Consider the following 22378-nt stretch of genomic DNA (forward strand, 5'->3'; position numbering starts at 1 on the left):
CCATCTTTTAGAAATACAGAAATCATCAGCATGTTTGCATTGTTAAAGTGTATTTAGGACCAGGGGGCAGCTGTGTCTGACCTAAATCAACAGCTATAACAACCACAAACCCAGATGGGATTTGTCAGTGTAGGAAAACTGTGAACCAAGATAGCTACTTACTGGTTCATATATAAGGAACACACTCATACGAGCATATTACATCAGTAGCATTGCGTACAGGCTCGGATGCACAGTAGGCCGTTAAATGTATTATCTCAGCATGTAAGGTTTTTAGAAAAATATGCTGTATAGTTCACAACTTGAGCGGCTGATTTGTTATGGTGACGCCCTCCTCTCCTGCCAGGTTGAGCAACTGAAGGAAGAGCTAACTCTCAGCCAATCAGAGAAAGAGGAGCAATTGCAACGAGCCAATGAGCTTCAGCGGGAGTTGTCTGCAGTAAGAGACACAACCTCGGTGTGTCTGTTTGCGCCGTATTTTTTCTTTCGTTCTTTCCTATTTCGTTCTTTCAACATCTCTCTCTCTCTTTCCGTCTCCTAGGTTGACTAATGGCTAATGGCTGCTTCTTCAGTAGAATTCACAGTAGTGCTCAGACAGCAAAAAGCAACTGGAACTGTCAAACGCTGTTCACTCTTAAGGACATTTTGTCGTTCCTTTCACGAGCTAAAGTCTCTTTATTTTCATCTTGTGTTCGGAACATTTAATTGTTTTAAATCCAGGTGTTATACAAACAAGTTTAAAAAAAAAAGTACCATAAGTACCATGACTTTCTCCAAAACCTAAAGTCATAGCTAAAGTAGAAAAAGTCCCAGAGCAGAATAGAGGGAACCTTGCATGGGACTTCTCATTTTAATTCAAGTAGTTTGGTGCGTGCCCTTTTTTGTTCATATGAATAGGTCGGGAGGTATTTACTTCCCTGTTCCGTCTGTGATAAATGGCTCTTGACAGTAATAGTTGCTTCTAGCTGTCTGAACTGTGCAGATACAGACTTCAAGCTGAGAATCCAGCTGTGCCGTGCAACAGTATGCGTGTCTAACCTGCTTCTATTACTTCTCGCATGAGGTTTTCTTGGATCTTGTTTTCTGATATATTTTATGGCACTCGTTTTTCTGTGTGGTTTGGGTTCTTTCTTTTCACGTGTCATGTTAAAATCTACTCCCAGTCACATCATTCAGATGTAAACTGAAACTATTTTAAATCATATTGGGGGATAACTGTTACTCACAATACACACTCTGTATTTAACATGTATCACTCTCATTAAACTAGTGCCTAGAACGAGTGCTCACTTAGTATAGTTTGCAGTGGATTTTAATACAATGTAATGTAAGTAAACACCTAATCCTCTGTAGTGTGCACTCTTAACTGAGTATGTCTTCTTTCTTTCTTTCTTTCTTTCTTTCTTTCTTTCTTTCTTTCTTTCTTTCTTTCTTTCTTTCTTTCTTTCTTTCTTTCTTTCTTTCTTTCTTTCTTTCTTTCTTTCTCCCTCCCCCTCTTTTTTATGTTACGTGTGTTACTCAGATTGATCAGGCAAAGCAGGATCTGGGTCGTAAGGACAGCGAGCTTTTGGGTTTCAGGACCAAACTGGAAACTCTCAACAACCAGTTCTCTGACAGTAAACAACATGTGGACGTACTCAAGGAGTCACTCACTGCCAAGGAACAGAGAGCAGCTATACTACAGACTGAGGTACTCTTCTGATAGTAGTTGCTGCTGCTGTGTGTAATGGTACTATTTTATCACAAAGTAATTTGATGTTTGCTTTCTAAATATTTATTTCCACTGACTTGGAATTATATTTGTGTGTGTGTGTGTGTGTGTGTGTGTGTGTGTGTGTGTGTGTGTGCATACAGGTGGATGCGCTGCGTCTGCGTCTAGAGGAAAAGGAATCTCTCCTCTCTAAGAAGAGTCAACAGATTTCAGAGCTGACGGACGAGAAGAGCACTCAGCACGGAGAGATCGTCGACCTCAAAGACATGCTGGACGTGAAAGAGCGCAAAGTTTCTGTGTTGCAGAAGAAGGTAAGAAAAAAAACACCAAATGCTTCTTTGATTTCCAAAACGAGCTGCACTTCCATTTACACAAGGGAATTCAGATACACATGCTCATAAAGCAAAGCTAAGACCCTTATGATCCTGATTTTCTTGCTGCAATTGAAGCAATTTCTTAATCAAACCAGTGTTGCCCACCCTGAAAGCAGAAAACTCATAAGACTGCTGTGGAGAACATCTAAATTGTGGAAGTGGAATTGTAAAGGCTATATTTTCAATCTGACTGAATGGAAAGAGTGATAGAAATAGTGATAGGAAGAGGCTAAACATGCTTTTATTAGATAGATGAAAAACAGATGGTGTTTCTTTCTCGAAATATTATGTAAGACATACATGGAGGTGTGACATTCACTTTAGTTGAATTCTGCATGTAGCAATGCTATGATAATGCCACTAGATGGAGCTATAGGACAGTGTGTAGTTTGCTAGCTGAAGCTGCCATACACAGACAGACAGACAGGTCAGCAGGCAGACAGAGGGAGACGCATACACGCCAGAGTTACAGATGCTTTCTGCATATTTTTGGTCACTTTTCAATGTGTTTTTGTGTGTGTACAGTTACACTCTCAGTTAGATGGATGGGCAGGAGTGACCCACTGTTTTTGCTGTCTGGCACACACACACACACACACACACACACACACACACACACACACACACACACACACACACACACACACACACACACACACACACTGGTTTTGGATGGATAAAGGGTACATCATTTATAATTGTTCAGTACCATATATTAAATTAAGAATGACAAACAAATGAATAAATAACCCAGCATACAGTCCTTCCACTTCATCTCCCTTTTCTCCTTGCCAGTTGTCACTTGTGAAAAACAGAGAAGATAATTGATTGAGACAATAAAGCAGACAGACATAACGCAGGACCGGGAGGGGGAGGAGAGAGACAGACAGACAGACAGACAGACAGACAGACAGACAGACAGACAGACTGTGTTTGAAATCAAATGCATACTAATGAGTTCCTCCTGTTCAATAAATGATGACCCCTGCCTCCTTCAAATAGAATACAGTCCGCTGTCTGAGAGGGAGATGGGGGGCATGCTGCCGACTCCTCGTTTATCTCATCTGCATATGTGTTTTCTTGATTTTGTATCTTTTTTTTTTTGGCGTGTGGAAAATCTAAAAATGTGTTTCCAGTCAGAAATTGACCATGATTGAATAGAATCAATTGTGAAGACATTCTTCTGCTCTCCCGTCATCCTCGTCTCTTTGTTGTTAAATGTAAATTTCTGTTATATGTTATGTGAAGAACATCATGGCATAGATGAAGGGAAGTGTGTCAGCCGGTTATGATTTTGTTAACATATTCCAGTTCATTATCACAGGCCATTTCTTGGGCTGGAACATGACAGGCTGTGTGTGTGGCTGTGTGTGTGGCTGTGTGTGTGGCTGTGTGTGTGTGTGTGTGTGGTGTGTGTGTGTGTGTGTGTGTGTGTGTGTGTGTGTGTGTGTGTGTGTGTGTGTGTGTGTGTGTGTGTGTGTGTGTGTGTGTGTGTGTGTGTGTGTGTGTGTGTGTGTGTGTGTGTGTGTGTGTGTGTGTGTGTGTGTGTGTGTGTGTGTGTGTGTGTGTGCCAAGCATCCAGCAGTTGTCAGTTTCAAGAAGTTCAGATGGGATCAAAGAGTCTCACTGCCTCTCAATGTCAAGTGTGTGTGTGTGTGTGAGGAGGAGGTGTCAGTCAAGCTGTCAGGTGAGCAGTTGATTAATGAGGTGCTGGAAATGTTTTACTGTATGAACGCACACCCACGCTCACAATCTCTGTGGCACTTTAGATGTGTGCGTCTCACCTGCAGTGGAGTCAAAGGTTACATACCAATTTTGATTTTCTTTCTTTTTTTTGTGACGGGTTGTCAATCGCTTGATTTCGAGGTGAAGGAGAGAGGGACAGAACGAGAGGGAGACCGAAAGAGAGAGATTTTACCGGCCTAATGCACTCCCTTGCGACACCAAGTTACATAAGCTCTCTCTCTCTCGCTCTCTCTCTCTCTCTCTCTCTCTCTCTCTCTCTCTCTCGCTCGCTCTCTCTCTCTCTCTCTCTCTCTCTCTCTCTCTCTCATTTTCTCTCAATTTGTTATTTCTGGGCTTTTCAACCTTTTGTTCCATCCATTGCATTTTAATGAATACCACAACGTTGACTTTACTCCTTATCTTTGTCTGTGATCGCTCTCTCGCGCGCACGGTTTCGCACACTCGTTGTCGGCTCAGGGTAAGACTGAGTCCATTCGGGTTATTTCTGCTGATTTTGTGTTTGAACAGAAAATTAATCTGCTACCAAATCACTGTGAGAGGAAGCAGCAACAGGAGGAGGCAGGCAGATAAAGAGGTAGAGAGAGAGAGAGTGTGTGTTTGGAGAAAGGGTTAAAGTTTGCGAAGCGCTGTTTTTATGCGTTGAAAATTTCCAGATAGAATCACATTAAACCCCTTGTCTGAGAAAACTGTCTCTTGTATTCAAAGCAGTGTAGTAGGCAAGCATCCTTTTAAGTCAGTTCTATTTGAATGCATCTCTTGTTGTTTGTGTGTGTATAGTTATTGACTGTCACTTACAGTTATGGATGGAAAAAGGGCAATTTCACCTGTTGTATGGGGACTGCAACTTACTTTTATGCAGGTAGCATGGCAGGAGAATGTTAGAAATGGTATACATTTAGTTATTGTTTATAATGCACGCGTTCTATTATCACACGCCATATTGAGGTTTTAAGGCTGCAGTATTGCTATATGTCTTATTGGCTTTAGCTACAAGCAGTTTCCCAAGTGCTAAATTGTGGCGAGTTTGACAACTTATACACTTGCCAACTCAGCAATGTCATTCTTTGGTAATATGTGAGTGATAATATGTGAGTGATAATTCTGCATCGAAAACAACACAGTGTTTATGACTATTCCTCTCCACATTGTCTCTGTAGATAGAGAACCTTCTGGATCAGCTGAGGGACAAGGAGAAACAGCTGGGCGGCTTGAAAGACAGAGTCAAGTCACTACAGACAGACACCAACAACACCGACACGGCCCTGGGAACACTGGAGGAGGCTCTGTCAGAGAAGGTACACACACACACACACACACACACACGCTGGTCAACTGCAGGTCAAATCCAGAGCAAGGTTACGTTAATAAAAGCACAATGAGCAAAACCGCCGACCACCCACGCAATGACCAGATGACTCTGGATTGAATGGAAGGGAACCAATAATCACATGGGCTTTTTCGTTATTAAATCATTCACAGCCTGTGCTCATTAAAGAGTATAACAGAAAGTCACATGACCTCGGAACGGACGGGAATATAACCGTCAAACCACACCGTCGCGTCTGTGTTCAAACGTTTGGATACCATAGCCACGGAATTGGGGAATTGAACTCTCAACAGCCTGTTTGATGATCTGTTATTCTACAGTGTACGGTCAGGCCTTGACCCCGACTCTGGGAAACCAACCAGTGACACTTACACCAGCAACAACCCACTTTGATGGGAATATATTTTTGTACTGTAAAGTGCGATTGTGTTACCGACTTGATCCCACATATGCACGCGCACACACACACACACACACACACACACACACACACACACACACACACACACACACACACACACACACACACACACACACACACACACATACACATACAGGAAACGGTGCTATTAATTGTTATGTGACTAATATTCTGGGTGTCAGCTAGATGTGAGAGTTTTGGCAGGCAGAGGTGGCCGACGACTGTAACTTCACTCAAACGACTTTCACAAGCACATATTCGTTGTAATGGTGCCTTTGGACATCTTTCCCTTTTTCCTCTGTTTTTCCATCATTCCATTCATATACATCCACTTTTCATTCTATCCATGTCCATAATCCTAATATACTTATATCCAAATAGAGCTGAAGTAATTATTTGTTTAATCAATTAGTCAGTCGACAGACAAACATTCGATGGTACAGCCTCCTAAAAGTAAGAATTTGCCCCTCTCGTCTTGTTTACATCTTTGCTAACCCAATGTCGTTGGGCTATTGGACAGGTTGTTTGGACATGACAAGCAAGTTGAAGATGAAATCGATTAATTAAGGGAATCATCTGTAGATTAATCAATTATTTAAGTCTTCTTCTTTAAAAAAATGTAACCCTTAAGTTTTAACCCTGAGACAACTTTTTAAAGAAGTGAGGACCGGCCAAAATATTCACTGTCAAGGCTGAAAACGTTAAACGGGTCCTCATAAAGCTAGAACTACAATACCTGAAAACAAACACACACAGAGCCACTTGCTTGAACTGGCGGCTGAACTGTTCCATAGCTGGTCTATATAGTGTTTTAGTGGTTGTGAATATTACATCTCGTGCCAGAACGTATTACGTGTCTAAAATCACCGTTGGCTGTTAGATCCTGTCAAAGCTGCCATGTTCATAAAGTTTTAATGCGATGGTTATTAGTAAAGAAACTTGATATTGAGTGACTGTGAATAACTTTTTGGAACTCTTTTCTGTCTTCATTCCTCTCAACTTCCATCGCCCGCTGTCCAGGAGCGAATCATCGAGCGATTGAAGGAGCAGCGGGAGAGGGAGGAGAGAGAAAAGGGGGATGAGGTGGAGACCAGCAGGAAGGAGCTGAAGGAGTTGAGGGAGAAAGTGTCCACGCTACAAGGAGACCTGGCTGATCGTGAGGTAGAGCGCACAAACACACACACATGCAAACACACTCATACATGTGGGTGCTATAAGTCAGAAGAAAGCACACTTTTCGCTCGCCACCCTTCTCCGGACCCTGTCAAGAAACCGTTCTTGATCTACTATTATAGAACAGATCCTCCCAAGGTCCCATTTCATAATCAGTCCCATATCCTTGACAACAGAATGCTTCACAACCAGTCTTTATGCTAAGCTAAGTGACCCCTCAGCAAGACAGAGAAAATATGTATTTCCTAAAATAGTGAAACTATTCCTTTTTAAAGGTTGCTTCAAAAACATGTTGTTGTAGTAACAAGCCCTTTATGTCTGTTTTGACTTGGACTCTTCAGCTACTTTTAGTGATTGTGGGGTCATAAAACCTGTTACAGCCCCATTGTATAATTTGAGAAAGGCATGGGAAAAATCAGGGAGAAAACCAAGTTTTACTTTCTACGCTGCTAACACAGATGTGGCGTTTGTCTGACAACAGCAATAAATATATATAGATATGATAGATATGTACCTAAATTTATTCAGAGTAAGCAGCAAGGTTCCTCTGACCAATGCCCAGTCAAACATGAGGATCCGTAGTGTGGAGTTGGTATTGTCAGTCAAGGGTGAAATTACACGTCTGAGTATCTCTCCTTCTGGCCCCGTTGGTTTGTGTTTCCCCGGCCCTACCGAAAGAGGAAAAGACCAGAAAAAGAAAAGGGAGAGAGACTTCACGGATGGAAGGATTTAGCTGGAAAAGTGAGAAAAAAAGAGACAGGTCATGGGAAAAAGGGTTTGAAGAACAAGGAGTCAAGAGTTTCATACAACTTGTATTTTGATTTGTGTCATATTAACCATAGTTCCTACCGCAAAAAAAAAAAAAAACGGACCTACCAAGTGAATTGCTGAGATCTGTGAATTCAGCACAAATGCTTTAAACAAAACCCTCCAACCTGGCCAAACTGTAAAGTTACAACCCAACCTGTCCTTCTAAACAACATCACCGTTCACACAGGTGGATTTTCTGGTTCAACATGACTCTAGCATACTTGCTGTAGTTGTGCTAATATACAATTTGACTGCACAGTGGTGGATCATGAACAACATTTAACGTCCACTTTCCTTCGATTGGAACAGATCAGAAAGCTAAGAGGAACTGCTTTGGTAAATAAAATATAACTAATGTTCAAAAGTCCCACAATTATAGAAAAAAACGCCCAAGTTACCAACCAAAATGATATTTAAATGTAGGTTAGTGAACAAGGCATTTGCTAACTTGGCTTCCATCCTTTTTGTCTCTCTTTTGCTGTCAGACCTCTGTGTTGGATCTTAAGGAGAAGGCTTCCTCTCTGGCTTCCTCCACTGTGAAGAAGGACAACAGGCTGAAGACTCTGGAGATCAGCCTGGAGCAGAAGAAAGAGGAGTGTGTCAAACTGGAGAACCAACTCAAGAAGGTTAGCTGTCCGCCAGCACCATACCAACGCCCAGTACCAATTAGTCTCATAGTCTTCATTTAGTTTCAGAATGAAAGGGTGTGAATTTAGGGGAACAATAACTACAATAGGTAGTTGGACAACATTAACCAACTAAAAACAAAAAATGGAAGTTTTTAAACTTCCTCAACTGTTTCCAAAGCAGTGTGTGTGTGTGTGTGTGTGTGTGTGTGTGTGTGTGTGTGTGTGTGTGTGTGTGTGTGTGTGTGTGTGTGTGTGTGTGTGTGTGTGTGTGTGTGTGTGTGTGTGTGTGTGTGTGTGTGTGTGTGTGTGTGTGTGTGTGTGTGTGTGTGTGTGTGTGTGTGTGAGACAGCTTGCTGACAGCCTTACAGTCATTTTTACAGAGTGGAGAAGACAGCACCACCACCACACTCCGTGTGTGTGTGTGTATATGAAGGTGTCAGTGGATCCCTGGTGTTTCTCTCATCCGAGTGTATTTCTTTGTCTGTTTTTGTTACCATGGATGGATGTAAGACTGAAAAGTTGTGTGCGTGTGTGTGACATGATTGACATTGTGCATGTGACACTGTGTGTGATGTTTCTGTTTTCCTTCCTTATTTGTCTTCTTTCCTCTCTTTCTTTCTCCCTCTCTCTCTCTCTTCCTCTCTCTCTCTCTCTCTCTCTCTCACACTTCCCTCCGCCCAGATCTTCTTATAATATCTTCAGACACCCAAACATTTCCTCTCCACATAAAGACCTGTAAAAACTGTTGTGCTCTTCCAAAACTAATAGGGTTTATTTATTGTGTGACCGAGGCGTGTGCACACAGACACACACACACACACACACACACACATACACACACACACCCGGAGTCAATCCGTCCCAAAAGCAACATTTGCTTCTGGGAAACACACACAGCTGTTCTAACCTCTAAGCTCGTTATAACTTGTTTTTTTTCCCCTTCTTTGTTTTATTTCATTTGTTTTTTTTTCTTCATTCTGTATCTTGGGCTGACCAGAGGAGAAGATGCAACTCAGTTTAATATGCTTGTTACTTCACTCTTCTTTTCATGCTCATGCTAATCTGTTCCTAAACGCGCTTTATGTGCTTTTGTGTGTTGTGTTGTGTACCATTGGCCTTTTGTGTGTACTTTTTTCTGAGTGTGTGTGTGTGTGTGAATCTTAAGTATATGAGAGTCTGTCATAATTTTATAAACAAATTATAGACCAATAATAGACCAGTTACACTCTTAAACAGTTTACCAAGGCCCCTGTCACATTAATCAAATCTATCCACCTCATCGTCAAGCATCCACATATGTTGTGATTGGCCACCTCACTTTGAAAGCCGATGTTGGTTTATTTGTTCTGGTGAATTTTCTGTTCCAGGCTCACAGCGCAGCGGCAGATTCCCAGGCCAGCACCGAACTCTCCGAACACATTTCCTGCCTGGAGCAGGAAGTGGCCCAGAACAAAGAGGATGCTGGGAAGGCCCAGACCGAGGTGGAACGCCTCCTGGACATCCTGAGGCAGATGGAGAATGAGAAGAACGACAAGGAGAAGAAGATCCACGAATTAGAGAGGTAAGAGAAGAGGCAGGACCGCTTTCCTTTTTTTACCTTAACCAGTCAAAATTACTGTCTTTACTTGCTGAATTTATAAGATTTTAGATTGGAATTCACTTTTGTGGTCTATTTCCCATTCAAGCTACATACTGTTGGGAGGCTATAGCAACCTTCCTGCAGTACTAATCCATTAGTTTTCCCTTTTTCTCACCCCTTCCCCTCCCTTCTTTCTTCCCCTTTTCTTCCTCCATTTCGCCTTTATTTCTTCGCCTTATTCATCCCTCCTTATTTCTTATTTCTCTCATCGTACCTTATTCACACATGTGTGCGTATACATAAATATGTACACATTCCCGTGATTCTGCATCTGCGCGAGTGCGTTTTGTTTTATTGTGTGTGTGTGTGTATGTCTGTGTGTGTGTGTGCCCATCACACCCCAGAACCCCCTCTGCTTCTCATCTGTGCGGTTCTCAGCAGTCACGAAAACAGGCCCTGCCCCCCTCTGCCTCTCAGCAGCCAATGGGGGGGCTGGTGTGGGACTACCTGGGCACGTGAGTGGCTGGTGGCCCCTGTCAGTCAAATAGAAAGATGCACGACAAAAAACTCACTTTGCTTGTCGGACGACCGGATATGAGAGCACTACAAAATGCACCCAGTCCCATGTGGAAAAGTTATACGGAATAACATGTTTCTTTATTGCTTCAAAAACTGAATTTGATGGATAATTTAACACAAAGCACCCCAGAACTTCTAACCACCACCACCACAGAACCACACGATGAGATCCTAGATGAAATACATGTAGCTATATGTCAGAGCTTTAACAGTCTTTTTTCTATTATAAAATATGAAAACTTTACTGCTGCATCATTTACAATATTAGACTGCACATGTTTCATGAACTAAGATATAAACAAGGTTTTTAAATACGTCACCTTGGGGCTCTGGGACATGTCTTTGTATTCTGACATTTTACAGACGACACAAATATTTAATATAGTGTACATGAGAAAGTAATCAGCAGACACATTTATAATGACTGGTAATTGCAGCCCTTAAATATTTTTTCTTTTTTCCTTTTCTCGTATTATAACGTAATAGTGACATGTCAAGACTAGAGTTTTCTCACGTTTTTGATCCTTTTCCACATGGGACAGAGCTGAGTATGTTCACTAATAATCACCATCAAAGAGTTGCAGCATTTGTTGAATGATGACTAAGCCCCTCTAGTAATATACAAGGCCCTTTTGGACTGTCTGTGGGTCGTGCAAAGAATCCCCCTTACGGCTCAGCAATCGGCACCAGTATTGCTCTTAAACGTCAACTTGTGTCGTCTGTTCAACCGCAGTATGACAAGCCAAACTGCCCCTAAAAGTTTGTAAAATGAGGGCACAGTTTGGCACCAGAGTCTCTGGAACTCTGTGAGCCTCTCTCTTGCTCCTGTCAATGATGCAACTCTTTCAGTTAGTGGCTCTTGTCTTCACGCTTTTTGTTTTACTTTCAGCCGAGGATGCCTGACTCGCAGACTTTAACACACTCCTTTTCTTTCATCAGGAGTCTGGACAGTTCACTCCGTTTTCAGTTTTTTTTTCTGTATTTTCTTTATGCTAATATGAATGGTTTGACTGTTTCTAACTCCTTTCTACCTGTCCGTAGTTTTAACCTAACCTGTCTGTCACTCACACTTCACGTGTGCCTGTGTACACTACATCTACCTCCCAGACTAGTCTAAATCTTAACCTGTCTTCTCTTTCTAATATCTATCTGGTGATGTGTCTGCCTGCATGCCTGCCTGCTTCTGTGTTTTCCTGTGTCGTTTTGCCTGTCTGTGGTTCTGTCTGTGTGTCTCTTCATGAGTATTTCTGTATGAAGCCTCAGGGGATTACTGTAAGTGCCTCTTAAGCAGGGTCAGGTGTCTTTATCTCATGGCCAAAAGTTAAATACTAAAGTAAAATAAAAACGATTTGAAGTATACAAAGAGGTTGCACTGGGTTAGATGTTAGGCAGAGGAGTGAGAATTAAGTTTGTCTTGAAGGGTTCGATGGATCAGAGCTGTCTGTGGTTTACGAACATTGGTCTGTCTGTCCGTCTGTCTGAATGCCTCTCGACGCCTTTGATTTCTGAACGCCTCTCTGTCTGCGTATTCTGCCTTTCTGTCTCCTTCATCTTTTCCTTTTAGTTTCTTCCTTGGACATGATCTCCACGCTAAACATTCTCTTTCTCTCTCTCTCTCTCTCTCTCTCTCTCTCTCTCTCTCCGGGCGTGTAGTCGTTTGACTATAATACAAATGGTCGTTAATGATTTTTTAGAGTTTCACTTTTTCCTTACTATGTCTCCGTCTGGCCAGAACAAATACTAGACTATTAATTATTTAGCACCCGCTGACTTCAAACTGTGTGTGTGTGTGTGTGTGTGTGTGTGTGTGTGTGTGTGTGTGTGTGTGTGTGTGTGTGTGTGTGTGTGTGTGTGTGTGTGTGTGTGTGTGTGTGTGTGTGTGTGTGTGTGTGTGTGTGTGTGTGTGTGTGTGTGTGTGTGTGTGTGTGTGTGTGTGTGTGTGTGTGTGTGTGTGTGTGTGCAGATTTCCAGCAATACTAACTTTGTGGAGAAAATTGTAATGTAACTTTAATAACCATTTAAAATTGTAGATGTTTGTACATGTGGGACTTTTAGGGCTCTTCCATCAGATGCATTAAAGAGATGTTTGATCCTCCGTGTGGATTAAAATAAAAATGAAGGCCCCGCTGCAACTGATATTTAATATTCAAACTATACTCTGGCTGCTCCTAGAAAACTGGAACGCTATTCAAGTTGGCTTTGTAACGTATGTTTTAGAAAAGTATCCTGTAATAGTAAAATTAGGATTAAGTATTTTTTTATGAGGAAATTTAACTTTCCTTTTTGCACACTGGCGCACCACACACACACACATATTCATTCCCCTCAAGTGAGTGGTTTGTAGAGGTTATATTAGAGGATGTAAGGAGGAATAAAACCTTAAACATCTTAACATTTAGTGGTTACATTTAGCTGTTAGGCCTATGATGGGGTAAACAATCCCTGGCTAACTTAATACTGTGGTGAAGTGTTGACATGGTGTAACAGTCATGAAACGGGTAGGAACTGTCTGTTTGCTAAGCCCTGACCCTCTTTGTTACCGTTTGCTCTCCATTCTCATATGGTCATTTTCTTTTATAATAAAATCATTAATTTCAGAAAAAGTACACATTGTAGTTAGGACATTAGATAAACAAACGTTCGATGTTTAGGATTAGCCTATAATGATAAATTCAGCAGCTTTGTTTTTTTTTAATCCCCATGCACTGGCTCTGTAACATTAAGTATACTAATACTGACTTTCTCCAAAGGCTACCTAACCCTGCTGTGAATAATAAGAATTAGCCTCAAGCCAACAGGTACGTCAGAGAAAGATACATTAGCTTGTGGCTACCAACTAAAGCTTGGCATCACAGCTATACCTTGGGCTATGCAGCAGGAGAACATTACTAATGCAAAGATCAGACTTGGGTTGAACAAGGGTAAAAATCAACCCGCTCTCTCTTTCCCCTCTAGTTTGAATCCAGCTGTAATGGTACCAGGTTATTTATTTCAGTAACTAGGACGGTAATTGGAGTAGACTGAGTGACTTCACACTGAAGGGAAATGGAGCTGAAAATCTGCCCTGATGGCCAAAATAAAGGATTTGGACAGAGGAGCGGAAAACGGGGAGACGTGAAAGAGGAAAGGATGTTAAGGGAGGTGGCAGCGGCGGGGAAAAAAAAGCGAGAAAGAAATGAAGTAACGGATGGATATATAGAGCAAAAAAAATAAAAGGAGGAACAGACAACATGGTGGCGAGAGGAAAACAGAAAACGAAACTGACAGAGAAGAATGGTAATGGAAGACGGTTCAAAGCGTTGAAGAGCATAGACCTGAGTAATGGGAAATTAGAGAAGTTTATTGCGTGTTATATCGTTCTGTAACGGACAATTCGTCTCTGGCACACTGTCTTTATAGTGTGAGTTCCCAGGAATAAGCTCACCCTGGAGTTTTGGCCTCTGCCAGTTCAACCAAACATACGTATGAGGAATTATTTTGATGAATACTTTTGAGGCATCATACCGATCCATAATTGAGGAAGTGATTTCACCACTGATTTCATATCTAAATGATTTGCATGCCAAATGCCCCCTTTGGTGGAGACTCCCCCAGGAATTCTCAAGCGTCATACAATTCAATTGGCCCCAGCACCGGAGAGCGAAAGAAGTCGTCTGCAGTTTCATACCCATTGAAGGAGAACTGATTTATAGTGAACGTGCCCCTCAGCTCATGCTTTGATTGGCCAATTTGCTTGCTTTCTATTGTATTACATTGTGTGTGTTTGTGTGTGTCCCTTTCAATTTGTGGAGAGGTCATGTGAGGTGAGCAGGCCTCTAGTAACCCCCAAAACTGCACTGAAAAGAAAAGAAAAAAAACGGCTGAATTGAACTTGTCTACTTGTAACTTTCTTTCTGTCCGTCTGTCTGCCTTGCCTGACTGCCTGTCTTTCTGTTTTCTTGCTTGCTCATGCCTGTCTCCATGTCTGCATCTGCCCAGAAGTATCTCTGGGTTAATTATGACTCTCTGTCAGTTCCTCTGTCTCTCTCATGTCTTTCCTCTTTGAAAAGTGATCAAGCTGGCTAACCTGGCACTCAACTCCTGTCTCACCTTTCCCTCTCCTTCTCTGTCTCTCTTCTTTCCCTTTCTTTTATCTTAACAATGCAACGCTGTCTCCTGCTCTACCCAGTCTTGCCTCAAGGTTAGTACTGTACGCCTATTTTTCCTCATCCTCCGTGACTCTCTCTCTTTCTCTCTATCATCCTCTCCTTCATTGTCTTCCTTTTTTTGTCCTTGCATCAAGACGCCCTCTCATCTCTTTCGCTCTATCATAAACCCCGTTTTTAATCATTCTCATCATGCTTATCTGTCTTTGAAGGCGACACCTTGACTTTCACTCTGGTTCCTTATTCTCTGCCTCATCAACACTGCCTCTGTGAAGAGGAAACATTCTCGTTTCAATTTCTTGCACTCATCACTATAGCCCCTCGCTATAATAGTCCTGTCACGATAGTAGCACCAAGTTCAAATTACAGGCTAGCAAAACAAGTGAGAAAAAAAGAAAGAAGTTGAAGCGGTGTACAGCCGTCATTAACTTGGACAGCTGGGAACCGTTGCTCAGAGTTTTCCTAAGCTCTGTGGGGTTTCTTTGTGGCTTTGTGGCTCTTATAGAGAAATCACTCCACATGTTGTTCCTGCCACTACAAGACTTCAGACGATATTTAATTTATTTGTTCGTCCAAGATTTCCCAATCTTTTATGGTCCCGTGAGTGACTCTGAAATTGTCATGAATATTACTGAAGTTGTGTGTGTGTGTGGGTTTAAAGGAACAGTTGGACATTTTTGGAGATTAGGCTTATTTGCTTTCTTGCTGAGATTCAGAGGAAAAGATGGATGTCACTCTCATGTCTTTACGGTAAATATCTTTCTTGAGCGAGGTGACGTTTAGCTTAGCTCAGCATAAAGACTGTAGATGGGGGGAACAACTAGCATGGCTCAATCTAAATGTATGAAGAATGTGCACATGTAAAGATCTCTATATTACACATTATATCCCGTCACCATGAGGTTAGCGGGCAGTCAGAAACAGCCAATAAAAAGTGCATTTTGTTAAGATAGTGTATATAAAAAAACTCTTTCTGTAAGTTTTACATGGTTAAGGATCACCATATCCCAAGATTGAAAAAAAGGCCCTTTTTTTAAACTTTTAAATATTCCTATCTGCACCCAGGAGGTGCCCCTGTAATGAGGTTTCAGCATGCAGAACCCAACGTCTGAATTATGGTCTTTTTCTAACAGACATATCAAAGTCATATTGAAATGTCTCTGACCTACACATTGTGATCGACCACATAATAACCCCTTATTCCTTCTGTTTCCTGCATAAATCTGGTGGTCGGGAGTGTTTTGAGCGCTGTGCTCTGTTGTAACGGTCTCCAACGCCAGCTCCTTCTTTCTTTTTCAACATACAGAGCCACTGTTCCCCCTGCCGTCTTGTCAGCTATTCATCGTTGTTGTTGTGGTATTTTGTGAGAGGTCTAGCAGGGGATGACAAAGGAAACAGTTAGCATTGCCTTGCATTGCTCTGGTAGACAACAGAGGCATCATTTTCTTCTTCTGCCCTCTTACTCTTCTTTTCTCATCTTGTCTTTTTTTTTACTGCTTGATTTGATCATGCGCTAAGGAACTCCTCATTCACTGCCACATGTCTGACATCAAGGTTTTGTGTAGCTTAAAAAGGAATCGCATTGTTTCTTCTGTATGTGTGTGCGTGTGTGTGTGCGCATGTGTGCGTGTGAGATCCCTTTGAGGTCCCGAATGACACTGAGCATCCAAGTGGTGCAGGGATTTGTCAGCTAATGGCTGACAACAAGCCGGATCACACAAACACACTACCACAGACCAGAGCACATTGGGTTTTTTCACACGCAAACACACATTCAAGGAGGACTTTGCCAGCTAATAGGTAGCAACACTACAGTAAGGGGTTGACTGCTGAGTGTTATCTAATTAAAATACCTGCACACTCACAAACAAACCATTTCCAGTACTGAGGGGGAATGAAAAACCTGTTTAATATTCAGCATTTAGAATATTCAGCAAGCAGTACCGTTTACAGTGGCTGCTCACTGTAAATTATGCCTTATTTTCGTATAATTTTTTTTAAATTTCCTAATGGGTCTCACAAACACCGAATGTAAAATCAACCAACTTTTAGATTTATTTTTCTTTGTGATGTCATTAAGACCCAATATGTAAACAAGCATTACTTTGGAACCCTTTTACTTTGTTAAATGGACCATATAGTAACAAATATATATGAATTTTGTTTGTCAAAAAGAAGCTTGCAGACAAATAATTGTACACTATGTTACCCTGCATTGTTACATGGTGTATGCTTGTACACAAACAACTTATACAACTCCAACAACAGAAATCCAATTAAGCCTATTTGGGGAATTGGTAAGGGGTAGTTCTGCATAAAAGATCATCTCAGCCCGGAGCTACAACGATTACTCGATCATTCAACAGACATAAAGTTTATGTGTGAGCATACTGATGATCAATTACAAATTTTAGTCTTTTTCAAACCAAATTCCTTGTTTAAGCTTTTGAATTGTGAGGATGTAATGCTGTATTTTCCCCACACCTGAAAAAAACGGGTTTTGGACATTTGTATGAATAAAACAAACTAGGAATAATTTACCTTGAGATGTGGTAAAATCTAATCAGCAATTTCATTATTTTCTGATATTTTATAGACCAACAATAAATCGATTAATAGAAAAAATTATCAACAGATGAATTAATAGGTTCCAAGTAGTTTTTGTTTAGCTGTAAGGATTCTATATTCCTTTTTAAATGCTGTATTTCGATACATGCATGTTTTTCATGCACACCGTTAACAGTGACACCTTTTCATTTGAGTATTGAGAAATAATAATATCAGTCTTCTTGTGTTGTTGACTCATCTACAATTTGTAATCTAGAGTTCAGATCAAGAGATGAATATGAGGCCAAAGAACCGAGTGTGAGCGTTTCATATGAGGATTTTGTTGTCCTCCATGTTAAACAAAGACACTGCCAAGATCAACTCCAGCTCTCCGTCACATGCTTACACTATTACTATTATCTAAACCCCTTTCCCTTAGTTGCATGGTTACTTCTGAAAATGTGGATATATGCCATAAATGTGATTTATTTTTATAAGGACAGAAGCTATTAAAAAAGACATTTCATTTTGCCTGCCCTTGTATTAAAGTATTTTTTAGTTTTTTACCTCTAGTTTCCAGTAACTCCAAACTGTGGAAGTTTGCACAGATACACATGGGCCTTAGCTGCCTTCCCTCCTTATTTACCTCACAAATTTGCTCCACTGCCTCAGGGATTTTCTACAATCATTCTAGCAAACAGCAGCACAAGTATTTCTTTCTTTTTTCCTCCAGAAATGTCCTCCTTGCACTGTAAGTTTGTCTTCCGCACTAACAGTGGGTATGACTAAACTATTATGTTTTTGATCATTTCTTTCCCCCTTTTTCATACTTTAGAGTTTTTATGGGCTTAGTAAACCAAACCAATATTTCATCTATTTTCAAAGGAAATACTGAATTCCTAACGGTTAAAAGGAAATCCTTGATGTTAATGTTGGGTGAACTATGCACAGTAAACATACATGAGGCCCCCGAACACTTCTGATCAAATATTTATACAGGACTCCAAATGGAATATTAATATTACCTTAATGCGAGTCCCTGAATATCAGCAGCATGCTAATGAGGGAGGTTAAAAAATATATATTTTGGAGGCTGAGGGTTTACTGAAGTTTATGAGATTATGTTTGTGTGTGTTCTTTTTTTTTACTGCTAGTTGCCAGAAGTATTCACTATGCTTTTCAACTTTTCAACTTCTAATGAAGGCTATTCTATGTGTGCATATCTGGTTTATATATAGCGTATATGAAGGTGTGTGGGTCAGTACATTATTACGGATTTCGGAGGTTCCGCAAAATTGAGGAAGTTCAAAGTTCTGTCAACAAGTATTTTAGAGTCTGTTTATGTTAGCATATGTTTACTGTATGTGTTACCATGTTTGCATGTGTGTATTTCTGTGCAAATGTCGGTAAATGGTCACACGTCGTCATGTTAGGTGCAGTTGCATGCACAACTGTGTGTGTGTGTGCGTGTATGTGTGTGTATGTGTGTTTCAAATGTTTGTGTGTGGTCCGACCGAAAGACTCCAATACAAAGTAGGTTGTGTTTGGAACAGTTTACAACGCCGACTTATATGTTTGTGTTCCCCACTATCATCACAGTTTGTGGTAAATTTCTGCCTTCATTTGGACTTGCACCGTGTCTCTGTGTGTGTGTGTGTGTGTGTGTGTGTGTGTGTGTGTGTGTGTGTGTGTGTGTGTGTGTGTGTGTGTGTGTGTGTGTGTGTGTGTGTGTGTGTGTGTGTGTGTGTGTGTGTGTGTGTGTGTGTGTGTGTGTGTGTGTGTGTGTGTGTGTGTGTGTGTGTGTGTGTGTGTGTGTGTGTGTGTGTGTGGACGTGGTTTCACTGCACATTTGTACATGGTGTTTACGGCGGTTGTGGATAAAGTGGACTCTCCTGTGATTCCGCCGTCTTCCAGCGGTTTCACAGCAGTTGTTGAAAGAGGGTCAGAGTGAAGGAAGTATTTTACATATTAGAAAAAAAAACTTCAAATGGTCCTTTGCCTCTGCTGAACTGAGCCACTGAGTTCACACAGCAACTTCTGCCCCTTAGAGTAGAGAGTGCAATTGAAGTGTTGTACTGCTTAATTAAACTTGAGTGTAGATTCACAATTGCAACTTCTTAAAAACTGCGTTCATGTCACACACCAGTCAGGATAGAGCTGAAAGGAGGGACTGGGCTGACAATACAATAACAAATGATTGAATTGTAATATAAAATGTGAATTACCAAGTGTCTTTACATTTTGAGTTCATTTAGAGGGACTAGAAGTCTTGAAAAAGGACACTTACTTTAGGTATATTTGTGATTTCCTGGGCACAAATGTCTGTCAGCTATTATATTAGCGACTGTTAAAAGGGAAGGAGAAAAGAAAAACATTCAGTTTTGCAGATGATTACCATAATAATCATTTACATTCATATGCAAATTACACATCATTATTTAGGAGATGGAAAACACACAAAAAAAAACGATTTTTAGCAGTCTGAGGCAAAGAGAGGCACAGAAAATGAAAGTGACAAAAGAGGGAGTGGAAGGAATCGGGCAGAGGAAAGGGGAGAAGAAATGGTCCATGGTCTGATGAGAATACTTCATCCAAGGGAAAGAGTAATGTTGCATTTGGAGATGGAGTGAGTAGGTAGAAGACAGAAAGGAGAGGGGGAGCATTGAGGCGAAGTACATTTGTCCCTGTGCGTTGGTCAGATGCAAAGAAAATGATTGCTTTTCACACAAATAATTATAATGTAAGTAACATTAAAATAGAATAAAAAAAACTGCGGTGAATTAGTGGAAGGAAATAGCAGTGTTGGTTTTGGTGAGCAATAAAATTCCAATGAGAGGAAAGAGTAGGGACCGGGAACTCGTCGTGGTCTGATGCAAATGCGTGATAGTTACCTCGTGCAAATGATCTGCGTGCTAATGAAGTTAAACAAGTGAGGTTTGAGCAAGAGAAGTGTTTAGCATTAGCAGGAGAGGAAAGAGAGTTATGTCAATAGGAAACATTGCAAACTAAAAGTATCTTCTATATTCACACACTCGCATACATACAGTAAATGTAGCATGAATTGAGGGGAGGGGGGGTAAACCTCATAGAGCTAACCCAGATGGTTGGAGCTTCCTGGAAATCCTCCAATAGGAACATTCCTGCCTGTTTATGACCTGTTACGCACTCACGCAGGGCGTTGAGCACCAAATTGATCCCAAATATTAAAATTATCCCACTTTCGGAGTGCAAACTGAAATCAGGGCCGAACAAAGGGGGGGGGGGGGGGGGAAGGAGAAAAAACACCATCATGCGTCCAACTCCACGCCTACTTCATCTGTTTTCCTGTTTAACATTTGAACCCAATTTTGATGTGATAATGATGCAATATGGATGCCTTTTGAAATGCATACAAAAACAATTAAACAAGTAAAAAAGCACATGTGCACACGGAGCTTAACAGGCTGATTATTTTACAGTAAGCTTTGAGCCGGCCAGGTGCTGCAGCAGAGCAGTGTTGGCCCCGTCGTTGCATTTCAAATATTTTGTTCCAGCTCCCCCAAATGTCTCCGGACAGTTTGGAATTGGGCCCCCTGGACCTTTTAGCAAACACATACAGGATTTTTATGTTGCCATCCTCTGCCAATATAATTTCTCAACTTTTTTTGGCAGTGATGCTGATGTGAAAGCCATTTGATGGATTATTCCCATTACTGTAGGTTAGTTTTAGAAGGTATTTTATGGCTACGATGGATAGGAAAGATGAAAGGTAAAGAGGGGGTGCCATAAAATATTTAGACACCAGAATGTGTGCGTCTTGTAAACAAATGCACTTTGCGCTCGTGTGGGAGAGATGGCACTCAAAGGAGCAAAGCTAGTGAAAATCTAATAAATGAAGCCGCATTCTGGGAGATTGTTGGATTTGCAAATGCACAGGGTTGTCAGCTCCGAGCTTTTGTGGTGCACACAGTCAAAGGTCATGTGACGACTAGAGCCTGTTTACACCTTACGAAACAGAATATGCAGTGCGCGGCTTGTAAAAATGATTTCCCATGAGTGCGAACGCTTGAGACAGAGTTCGCTGTGGGTTTCCCATCACTGGAGTTCAGCTCTTTTACTGGCAGCTGTGGCGATGGAGGTGGAGAAAATGGATTTATCTACGATTCTGTAAAAACGTTATGCTAACAGAAACGCACACACACATGCATAAACATTTGCACAACACAGCAGGCAGACGTGTACTGTACACCGATTCAAAAACATGGAAAACATACAAAAGACTCACAGACAGACAGAGTGAATAGAGTTACTTTTTAATACAACGTTTAATCAATTTCTCATGTGTTAGTCAGCAGTTCAGTTTTAGTTGGATGTGTGCCTCCACGCGTATGCTTACACATTTGTCCCCCGTGTTTGACTTATCTTTCATCTGTGTCATGATTCAGTAGACACTGTTTAACCTTACCGGCATTAGGGTTAGTTCACATCTGTGCACATGTGGAAGGTATGAACGGTCTTGATCAGGACAAGCTGGTGCAATAGCTGATATGCCTATGACAGAGCCACAATGGCTTCCAGACAGTTTAAACAGGGATTAAACCCTTTCTCCATCTCCCAACCATGATGCTCCCATGGGGAATCTCTCTCTCTCTTCATCATTCCTCGGGTGATGATTTAGCCTCTTCTTCTCGACACCCAGTAATCCCTCTGTGAAAAGACCGTCATACTTCCCACTATATGGACAAATCTCAAATGTCATCTAGTCATCCGTTCAATGCTTTTTATTGAATTCCTTGTACTGATCTTTACATTATATTGGCCCTGAGGGATTTCGTCATGGCATTGTGTTGCGCAGAATAGTTCACCAGTGCAGCATCATCTTAATGGCAGTAACAGACAGCCTGTTCTCACCGTGACCATGTAGCTGTGTTGGCATACGTGAGGGGTCGATGATGGTATTTAGACCTGTTAAAGCTGATACTTCTTATGACCTCTTCTAAGTTTTCATTTGGATTGTGTTGGATATAACACTGCCCTCTTTGAGCTGTATTACTGAGACATTTTTTCGATTGCTTTTATTTTCTCATTTTAGCCTTTGTTTGAGGTAAATGAGGGGGAAAACAATGCAGATGATAGTCCTTGCCAGACCAGAGAACTGGGGATGTTGACCTTATATGGTCATCATCTTGGAAAAGGCCACCAGGGCGCACTATTTTATTGGGGCATTTGTGTATTTTTTCGGGACATAATCTACAGTAAGTGGCTGAATGGATACAGGCCTGTTTGTCCATTAGCTCTTAAATTTAGATTTCTGTTTCTAAATTAGGTCATTGAAACCGCTTTAGAGGTGCATATCAG

At 41.2% G+C, this 22378-nt stretch overlaps 1 protein-coding gene across 2 annotated transcripts in view; it reads left to right on the plus strand.

Moving 5' to 3' along the window:
* The window catches only part of LOC307268506 (ELKS/Rab6-interacting/CAST family member 1-like), a 125965-nt gene that overhangs the window by 31256 nt on the left and 72331 nt on the right, over positions 1–22378 (plus strand). Inside the window, exons 9-15 of one of the 2 annotated variants that reach the window (XM_080051165.1) lie at positions 347–457; positions 1523–1690; positions 1855–2022; positions 4989–5126; positions 6600–6740; positions 8048–8188; positions 9559–9752. In XM_080051165.1, the coding sequence (XP_079907291.1) occupies positions 347–457; positions 1523–1690; positions 1855–2022; positions 4989–5126; positions 6600–6740; positions 8048–8188; positions 9559–9752 (1061 nt within the window). The remainder of the gene's footprint in view (positions 1–346; positions 458–1522; positions 1691–1854; positions 2023–4988; positions 5127–6599; positions 6741–8047; positions 8189–9558; positions 9753–22378) is intronic. The other variant, XM_080051166.1, reaches the window with a different exon arrangement.

Source organism: Ammodytes marinus (genome assembly GCF_949987685.1).
Source record: "Ammodytes marinus genome assembly, chromosome: 22".
NCBI lineage: Eukaryota > Metazoa > Chordata > Actinopteri > Uranoscopiformes > Ammodytidae > Ammodytes > Ammodytes marinus.